General features: G+C 34.7%; 1 protein-coding gene across 1 annotated transcript in view; it reads right to left on the bottom strand.

Moving 5' to 3' along the window:
* Window positions 1–1197: 1197 nt before the first annotated feature.
* Window positions 1198–10393, bottom strand: part of LOC117123135 (heat shock 70 kDa protein 14-like) — an 11420-nt gene continuing 2224 nt past the window's right edge. Inside the window, exons 3-14 of the mRNA XM_033268984.1 lie at window positions 10133–10215; window positions 9701–9855; window positions 8642–8732; window positions 8307–8411; window positions 7783–7944; window positions 5452–5607; window positions 5154–5256; window positions 4037–4165; window positions 3225–3314; window positions 2652–2822; window positions 2275–2345; window positions 1198–1722 (exon numbers count right to left, since the gene is read on the bottom strand). Of these exons, the coding sequence (XP_033124875.1) occupies window positions 1575–1722; window positions 2275–2345; window positions 2652–2822; window positions 3225–3314; window positions 4037–4165; window positions 5154–5256; window positions 5452–5607; window positions 7783–7944; window positions 8307–8411; window positions 8642–8732; window positions 9701–9855; window positions 10133–10215 (1464 nt within the window). The 3' untranslated portion in view covers window positions 1198–1574. The remainder of the gene's footprint in view (window positions 1723–2274; window positions 2346–2651; window positions 2823–3224; window positions 3315–4036; window positions 4166–5153; window positions 5257–5451; window positions 5608–7782; window positions 7945–8306; window positions 8412–8641; window positions 8733–9700; window positions 9856–10132; window positions 10216–10393) is intronic.

Here is a 10393-nt window from a genome sequence, read left to right as displayed (position 1 = left end):
CCGAAATATAAGGGGGAGAAGGGAGGGGAGGCATGTCCCCCCCCCCCAGTGGTGCCAATCGAGAAACAACACTAGCCCTAGCGGGTCCCGGGTATTTTTGTTTTCGAGACGTCTGGAAATATCCTCTGAGGCGTTTTGGGCGATCATTAATTTCTTTTTCTTAATTTTTTATTTTTTTTTTTACTTTCCGAAAAGGGAGAGTGAGACCGACTCTTCCCCCCCACCCCCTTCAAGTCCTCCCATAAACTATGAAGAAATGACTGATGCAAGCTCACAATTATATTTCAATATTTATTGAAATACCCTGGTAAGATATAATGCCACCATTATGAATCTGTGAATGCACTGCACTTCACAATGGAAAATGATCTCAGGGATCAAAACTTCAAAAACTGAGTGTCCTTGATAATAATTTTTTATGTATCTAAGTCACATGATCAAAGTAATCCTGATAAGCCAATATTTATATATCATGCATAATGGGCCATTCCAATAAGCCCCATCCCTTGGACATTGTTGCTAAAATCCCACAAAATAACAGCATAACCGTTAACATATTTGTAGGACATGCACATACTCCCGGCTCTGTTCCAATTGTTAAGATTGATTGACACCAGAAAGGTTCATTATGCATGTAACAAGAATAGGGGGTGTATCAAGAAGAGTAGGGAAAACTGTTCCATTCTCATTTCATGGCACATACCAAAAAAAAAACACAAGACACAAGAACAACTGAGACAGGATTCCCAACAGTGAACTGAATCAAACTATAAAAAGGGTTTCCTTATCCCATTATTATGCCCTTAGAAAATTTTAGAAGTTTTTCCCTCTTTTTGGTCTGAAGTTGGATTTGCCTGTCCGATGGCGGAGATTATGTCTCACCAACCACTAGCGCCACTGCAGATTCCTGTTTGTACCATTTCGCAAAAAATAATTTTAAACTTCAAATGTGCATTTAATAAAATTAGTATTGATGATCAGGTATAGATTTCAACAATATGGACATATATATCCAACTTTACCATACTTGGAAGAATTTTATCTAGTCTTTAGTGGAATAAATATGTCACAAAGATGACAGATTAGTACAATGTTACAATTAGCACCATTTATCAATGGTCAGGAGATAAATCTTAAGAGTTCATGTTGTATTGTCAAAAGTTTTACTGATGATACAAATGATGAAATAAACAAAAATAATAACGTCCAGTTTATATTTCTTCTTTTGCTGAAATAGCCGAATTCTGTTTATAAAATATTTATACAAAGCAAATCATTTCGTATTCTTTTCCATATTTATATTAAATATGGAAATACAGTACTACATGCAGTATTGTGATGTAACCAAATTTCTAATACCAGCTACCTAGGTTGGCAGTGGTGTTCTTGCTTGGTGCAATTATTTCAAAGTAAGTAGTTTTGCCTTCATTGTGTGATTTACAGTAGTATTTTGTTTCTTTGAAGTAACATTAACTCTCCCGGAAATCTCCCTTCTCAACAGTTTTTTATGAAACTATAGTTCAACATGTAATACTAGGCTTGTCGCTAGTCAGTGTCGCAACCATTAGTTATCGTTATTGTTCTGGAGCTCCAGCTGAATTTAATTCCTCATTAACAACCTTGCTAGGTTCTTCAACAGCAGCAGGTTCTCCTGTTTCAATGGTAACACCAGATGACTTCCCAGACACAACTTCAGTACAAGTGATGTGGATTGAACCTTCCCTGAATAAGAAACAATAATGATTAAAAAAACAAACACTGCATTGTTTGATATCTGTACGTATACTGTCCAAGACATCACAGCTAATTAAATGGTGTGGGCACATGTATTTTTTTACAAGTGTGTGTATATTGTCCATTATATTTAATTGATTAAATACTCTATTTTAGAGTCTGGATTGATTATTTTATAAGTTATTTGAACATAGAAAACATTCCATTGTCCAAGCACCTGGGACTACTGCTGGACTATTAATAAAGTCATTTATGCTCGTTGTTATCCCATGAATCAATCACGGCTGAACCTTTGTGACCCTTCCACTCCATGCTGTTCTAAAGGCTGCATTAACGGACATCCCTGTGAGGTTCCTAATTCCATCTGCCCAATGAAGTTTTGGATGGCCACATTGGCGACTTCCTTCAACACATTCATGACGTTGCACCTTCTATCTATGTTTATTACCACACATGCATCCTCATTCACTTTCCATTGTGACCACAAAGAAAAATTAGTGATATACATTTAAGTGGTGTTCACAAAATAGACTCACTTACCGGCGGTAGTGAAACACTGTTGTCACCTGTTTTTCTTTCTGACAGTCAGTTGGAAGATCAGTCAGTACAAGCTGAATAATTAAAAAAGAATACATCAAATTTTTCATTCCCAGGGGTGGAATTAAAGGGAAAAATGAGTTTTTTTGGAATTTGTCTATTCAGTTTAGATCCTTATAATTCCTTTTCAATTATTTATTCATTTTACCCTGACAATTTATGGAGGAAATGACAAAGACCACTGTCCTCAATGTTGAGAGTCAGTGGAATATGGTTTAAAAAACAAAGGAGACTTTATTTATCTTACTACGGGGAAATTTCATGGCTGAATAATTATAACAATGTGAAATATGCATATCTTAAACAAAATGAATATTTACATTTGCTACTAAGGTACATTCCTCCTCTGTGCTGCCCTCTTCACCAACATATACTCCAATACAGACTGATGATTTGTCTTGCTGTATAGTGTATGTATGTTGTCGCCTCACAGGAATGTAGGTATTCTTTGGAACGGCTGTTTGAAGACTAGTTTCATCTGAATTTGATACCTAAAAAAATTGTTTTCAATCTCAATAAACAAATGAATTTTGCATACTGTATTTTGATTAAAATAGTACAGGGGTGGCATTAAAATGGTCAAAAAAAATATTGTCGGGATGCTAGCCCACCTGTGCAGCAGTGGGTGAATGACTCCATTTCAATCTTTTTACTATGTGTACTAACTTAACATGCCACATACATTCAAATTCAAAAACTTTATTTGTCCAAATCTCCTGGTACTTGTGAAATTTAAAACAATATACACCACTTTCGCTAAATTTGAAATGAAAATTTCCAAAAACCTACCACTGTGGAACATCCAGATGCTTAGGTATTTTGCTCTACGTAGTTACCAGTGTTCATCTGTTTCAAAATAGACCCAATAAAATGGTGTATACACAGAAGCTTACCTTCACTAAAAGAGAATAAGGAATGCATTCTCCTTTCACTGATTCTAAGTCTAATAATTGAATATCTTCATACCCAGAGATAAGTGCAGCCTGAAAATAAGTGAAATAAACAGTGAGGAGATTTCACAAGCCAGTGCACCAAAACAACAGATAACACCTTCAGCAAAAATGAACCATTTGTACATGAGAATATTATTTTTGTATTTTTTATTTATTTAATTTCTTTATTCTGAATATGTACGTAAAACAAAGACAAGAAACATCATATTGAAAGGATAAAAACACAATAAAGTACCGAAATTGACAACTTATTTCTATTGTGGTCCTTAGACTGAAACAGCCTTGAATTGGTGTCACAGATTCATTAGAATTGAGTAAAATTAAAATATATACAGTAGTAGGTTTTTGACAAGTACTATATAGGATATGTTATTGACTTGTTGGGCAAAATGATTAAAGTTTACGTTCACATAGATAGGTAGGTAGGTAGGTAGGTACATCTTGCAAAGGACCTCATGATCCATAACTGCAGGGTAACAGGGGCTGTATGGACCTGTACACTGGGGTAACCCCCAACTCGTCTCGAAAGCCAATTGTGTACACTGGGCCTACGGTTTATAATTCTTAACCAAGAAGACTTGTTCCACCAACAGAACCATAGGCCCAGCGCCAATATTATGGATGTAGATAGCGACACACCTGCCTTAACCGCTCGGCCATTTGACTCTATTAATTAAAATGTCTCAGATTTGCAGATCAATTAAACTAAGAAAATGTTGAGAGTGTTAGAAAAATGAAATGAATCAACTAGCCTGTTTGGCAGCACCTATCGCTATGACTTCTTCCGGTGCTAATGTATTAAGCATCTCGGCTTCAGGGAACTTAGCACGTAGTAGCTGTTGTAACTTTGGTATTCTAGTGGAGCCTCCTACTACAACAACCTAGCCAATTAAAATTTAGTAGATTAACAAATACATAATACACAAAATGCCTTATTGAAGGCCATCATACTGCTTACATGTTGGGAATTCAGTGTGAATCCCCTTTAATCCTGGCAATCATAGAGAAAATATAAACATCCTACACTGCATCACAACCACTTAAAACTCTGTCCAAACTTTACGGATTTTAGTGACATATATATTTTTTATGCCCATATATGGGCGTGATGATGCAATATCACACTCAAACATATGCAAATCATAGATATTTGTCACGTAAAGCCAAGCACTCAACGCTTCCAATGGTCGGCCAACATCCAACGGTCGGCCAAGGCAATTCAACGGAGAATGCAATGCCACAACATGCGCATCGGATCGTTTTTAATGACAAACTTTTCAGACTGCCACTGAAAATCAGCAGATTGTGTGCAGTTGGATTTGTTATACGACGGTCGTACCACTGTTGTACGATGCGCTGAGTGCCTGGATTAAAACTTGTGTGGTTAGAACAGCGACGCTCTTGCAAAAATGAGGCACGTTGTGGCAAAATGGCTAAGTTGTAGCAGAAATTGAAATTCAAGTTATTAGTATTTTCAGATACCTGAGTATGTGATCTTTAAAATGAGGGGTCATTCATTCAAATTGGACATTTCAAGCATAAGTTATTGGAAAGTGAAATTACAGCACTCTTAGAGTCAAGATAAACATGATTTTGAGTAATTGCCTTCCAAAGTTATTTGTGCATACATTGTTTAATAGAATTAACTATCTAAATAACATTAAATAAACGATTTGTTGATCACTTCCAGAACTAATACTTTGGGACATGATTAATAAGACATTAAAGTGTTGATCTATAGTGAAAAAAAAATTTGATTTTTAGGCAATTTTTTGGGCTACCATACTTTATTGCTCCTTTACTCAATACTGGTCTGTGCGACAACTTAACCATTTTCCACGACATGCCTCAAATGTTCAGATCACTTACTTTGTGTATATCTGCAGCAGTCATATTAGCTGATTCCAGAACTTTGTCAACTGGTTGTAGACACATTTGAAGATGACTCTGTATCAAAGATTCTAACTTGGCCCTTAAGATAAAAATGATATTTAGTAACTAATTATACCCTTCAGCCACATGGAATACACTCAACTAAAATAGTAATTAGCATTAGTATCATTATAATTTCTATTCTTTAAAAGAATATTGCAGTCAATAAAAATAATATAACTGATATAAAGTTTATAATGTATAGTATAGTCTAAATTATAATTTATATATTTACCTAGATATTTTATTCTGGAAGTCGATGCCTTCGTGAACCGACTCAACAAACGTTGAGGCCGAGTTCAACGTTGATAATACATGCTTACAGGTCTCGCACGCATTCGCCAACTTTGCCATACCACGTTTGTTTTCACGTACATCTGCTCTCCATGACCTACAGAGAAAATTAGGAATTATGTTCATTATTATTTCCTTTGTGTCTGCTTTATAGGTATAATAAAGGTATTCGAATAGTTTCATCTGGTTTGCTTATTATAACTGTAGAACTGTTATCAGGCTTCTACCGTAAAACTTTGAACAGAAGCCCAATGGGCTTAATCTCAAGAATCCCATCTTGAAAAGAAGCCCCCTCTTTAGTTTGCAAAAGTAATCTCGAAAAGAAGCCTTTCTCTCGAAGATGCCCATGGGCTTATAATCAAGATAGCATGGGCTTTCGAGTTTGTGCTTACATTATAGTCAGAAGTATTATAGCGCCCTCAATCCATATTTTAAATTCATGATTTGTTTACAAATTTGGCACAATTTCCAAAAAAATCAAATCGCCTGTATATGACGGATGCGAATCAAAATTAGGCTTTTATAAAATAATTTATATTATCCGAAACAAAATAATATAAAATAATGTTAGTCGATCGGAACTCATACATATTCATGACCAACTGCCTTGCAGGAAAAAAAACGTGCCTGGTTGCCTATATAAATGGCCGTATTTGGCTGGTAGTTCTTTGACTTTCTGGTTTGTTCTGGTTGTTCTTTGTTTTTTGTAAAATTCTACTTAACGAAGATGACCAGTCGAATAGAAAGACTGGTAAATAAATGACAAAACAAAATGGTGGCAGTTACCGAGATACACGCTGCGTAATCAAGGTTGCTTCGGGTTGTGGCAGTATGGGTTTTTCGTAAACGAATGTTTTCATCGTTTTTGAATTCTGTTAGCCTACAATTATATTTTGATCTTATGTATTTTTTTTTTATCATATTTAAAAAAATATGGAGTAGAACTAGCACTGCGGGCTCATGTCTGAGTTTTTATGTCCAGCATTTCATTTTCCTACATGCCCTACTGCTGGATTAATATATTTTATTGTCATTGTAATGTATGTTTGTGGCGTCTCCTTTCATTTACACCACATTCGGGCATGTACACCCTTTATTCTCTCCCCCACAACCTACACATCAAGTCTAAGTATTCACTGTGGGCATCCATTTATTGGTCACAATAAAATCTATAATATAAAAAAACAGAAATTATATCAGTATTGTGTATAGCATATTCTTGTAAAATAAAGACTCAACTAGTCATATGAACACAAATTTTTAATACAAACTTGTAGCTATTAAAAAAAAGTGATTATATATGAATATATATTTTTTTCCATAAAAATAAGTGAATTCTACTCATTAAATGATCGATTGTAAATTAATATCAATTTTGAGTATTTTTAATCAACTAAAATTCGTGAAAGCTTATATATATGTAGAAAAAATGATATTGTACCATAATAAAGTATTTTTAGAATATATAAATTGACTTACTGCCGTTTATTTTAGTTTTACATGTGTTTCCAATTGATTTTTGCAACATGCGATCGAGTGGCCGAAAGTTAGCTTTGCGTCACTATAGATACTTACATCATATGATAATACCCTCCATAGTTTTGTAATCCGATATACCATAAATGATCAATGCGAAACATATGTGCGTTATCTTTGACAATTATGATAATGTGTCATCAGTATCAATATTATTTTATTGTAATAGCATGGGTAAAAGTTGAAAAATATTAAAACATAATTTTGAATTCCATAGTTGAAAAATGTTGTATATTAGCAGTTCCAAATATTTACAGCATTCATTTTGGAAAGAAGCCCCTATGTTAGTTTGCATAAGTAATCTCGAAAAGAAGCCCACCTCACAAACAAGCCCATCTAAAAAAGAAGCCCATTTAAGGGTCCTAAAAAAAGAATCCCAGGGCTTCTATTCAAGGTTTTAAGATATGTGAGCTGCCGTCCACTGTTTTCGGCATTGCGTGAGCACTGCCCTCTGGAGCAAGCTCTTTTCCTGCCAGGATGCTAGCTCACATAGCCAAATGAAGTCATGTTGAAAACATCGACGAAAGCTTGCAGTAAGTTTACATTCATTGTATTGGTTTATTATTGATCAAACAGTTCTACAGTTATAATAAGGATGTACCATCTGTGTTAAAATTAAAAGTTGAAAGAAATTAAAATTTAATATGAATAGTAAGTATTATTTCAAACCTATGTGAACTTGGCATGAAATCATCATTTTGTTTTTATCACCAACAGAAAAAAAAATCAATCAAACCTTTTGAATTCATCGGCACATATCTCAACAAGGGAGTTAGTAAAATGAGTTCCACCGCAGTTCACTTGATTGTGCGATTCCAGGATGCGGTACATGCCGCTATTTACATTCAGCACCACTACACTTAATGACGTACCACCAAGTCGATACACTAATACATTACTAGGATAAAATATAAACATACATATTTTTATTATGAAATAAATAACGTAATCACCCAAATAATAAGCTATATTAGATGTATTACTAAATCCACTATACATGCAACTTTTAGGTCGAAATTGCAGAGATGTAGTTATGGTGGGTGGGTGCCACCCAGCCTAGGATCTTTCAACTCAGTCTAAAGCTAATTTCCTTCCCCTCCCCCCACATTCATTAACTCTCTTAACCATTGTTAAAATCCACTCTTATTACTATATTTAGAGTTTAGCATGTTATCACCCACCTAACCTTAAAATGTCTACCTTCCACCCTTAGTTTTCTACAGCTACAACCCTGAAGATGGGCTTGGTAATTCAGTGTACCTGATTTCAGCTGAGGTGTCCTGTCCAATATCGTAGGCTAATGCTGCTGCCGATGGCTCATTGATTATCCGGCACACTTTGAAGCCTGCAGCACTTGCCGCTTTCCTGTAGTTTATAAGTTAAAAAAAATCCAAGTTTATACGTCAAGACAGCAAGAACATTGTGTGGCATGATTCTGCTTTACTTGTGTTCCTGCAAGAGGGTGGCTGTTATGTTCGAGTGGAGCTCTAGTGGTTATGATGCTCAGACTTATTATTTATGTTCAGCATCATTTGTGTGTTTGTCTTGAGATATTTGAAATGGATCATTTCTACCATCTAGAAATTTAAATGTACCTGATTGTGTTACTCTGCTCTCCAGTGAAATTAGTTGGTATTGTTAATACAACATCCATCACATCCAATCCACCTTGAGATGATGCTATACCTGTGAACAAAAAGTAAAAAAACCCATAGTGAACAAAATAAAAGGATGCATCCTACTTAGGACAGAAATTTTTTATTATTATCGTTGTTGTTTCATCATCAGTTGTCATCAGTGTTATTGTCATCATCATCATCATCATTATTTTTGTGTTTATTCTTAACATTATAGAGACTCATTATACCAAAAACCAGTACAACATTAAGGGAGTGCTCATTCTTCCCAGACACCATCCATCTGTGGAATTAGCCTAACTCAACGTGTTGCTGATTCACCATCTATCGACACATTCAAGGACAAGATATCCGATATTCACATCCGTTCATGTTCTTAAGTGAACATATTTGACCACCAACACTGTGTAAATATACTTATATGAGGTTTATGCACATTATAGGATGATGATGATGATGATTCTTATTATAATTAACAATATTATTACTTTTTTTTTCATTGGTTTAGTGCATGTTGCCTACCTGAGCATTTATGCAATCACCAGAATAATATAATTATGTAATGCTTTATAGACTCTATGATTATACAAAGTCATAAGAAATATATTTATTCTTTTCTTCCTTCACGCCGCCAATCTTCCATTGCTCTTAGGAATTCTCGTCACCTCAGATTTTTAAATGTTTCTTCTAAAACCGATCGTTTTCATAAATCTTTCCTTCCATTTTCTCTACGTCTTCTTTCATCTCTTAATCTTGACCCTGATGAATTAAACATTGGTTCCATCCGGAATGCCCTTTCTAAGTAATTGCATGTGCTTTATTTTATATGTTTTTCTTTTCAATGTATTTTGTTTTTATTTGTAGGCCTATATATGTATATTTTAAGCGGATAGTAGCCCTTGATGGCTTATGAAGCAATAAAGTGAATTGAATTGAATTGCAGAATTTCAGCCCAAATGGATAAAAAAACCCAGCATCTTTTTAACAAACAATAACAATTATATAATTTATACTTACTGTACATCTTCTTGAAAATGAGCACCAATACTTCTTCCGGGGTGACTACAATGGTCTTTTCATTAGACTCAACTTCAAATAGTGGTAGATTCCTCTTGTTAATTATCTTACAAGGACTCGTCTTAACGAGTGTTTGGACAAACGGGTCATCAAAACTAAAAACATAATCAACAATATTAATCTTCTTGTAGTACAGTTATTTATTTTTTTTTTAAACTGTGTGAACATCGTACCACTCTGACATAGAGGTACTGACAGATTAAAAGTTTCATGCAGAGGCTGGAGGACAGTTTTAAGTGACAAATACCCATTATTTGCCCATATATGGGTGTGACATCACATAATTATGCCCATATAATACGGGCAAATCAATTAGTTATGTAAAACTTGTTAAGTGTAAACTCAGCTTAAAGCATTTTGTATGAAACTTACTACTTTCCTATAATGTGCTTTACATTCATTATTGTGTTGGCAGCATTTCGAATCCTTCCTTGCTTTGCACCAAGACCTACATTCTGAAACAACAAACAAAATTAAACAAAATACTGTACATACATAGAAACATCATAATGGTAAAAATAAAGTTTTTACATGTAGTAAGTTTGTGCATCCTGCATGGGATGGAAACAGACATACAGGTAATGTTTAGTGTATTCAATAGCGTACAGTATCTGGAAGTCTGGAAATGGAGGA

This window comes from Anneissia japonica, unplaced genomic scaffold (genome assembly GCF_011630105.1).
Source record: "Anneissia japonica isolate Jap-2015-1 unplaced genomic scaffold, ASM1163010v1 scaffold5067_len495651_cov149, whole genome shotgun sequence".
In the NCBI taxonomy this organism is placed as follows: domain Eukaryota; kingdom Metazoa; phylum Echinodermata; class Crinoidea; order Comatulida; family Comatulidae; genus Anneissia; species Anneissia japonica.
Note: the sequence above shows the minus strand (reverse complement) of the source record. Positions and strands in the feature narration are given on the sequence as shown.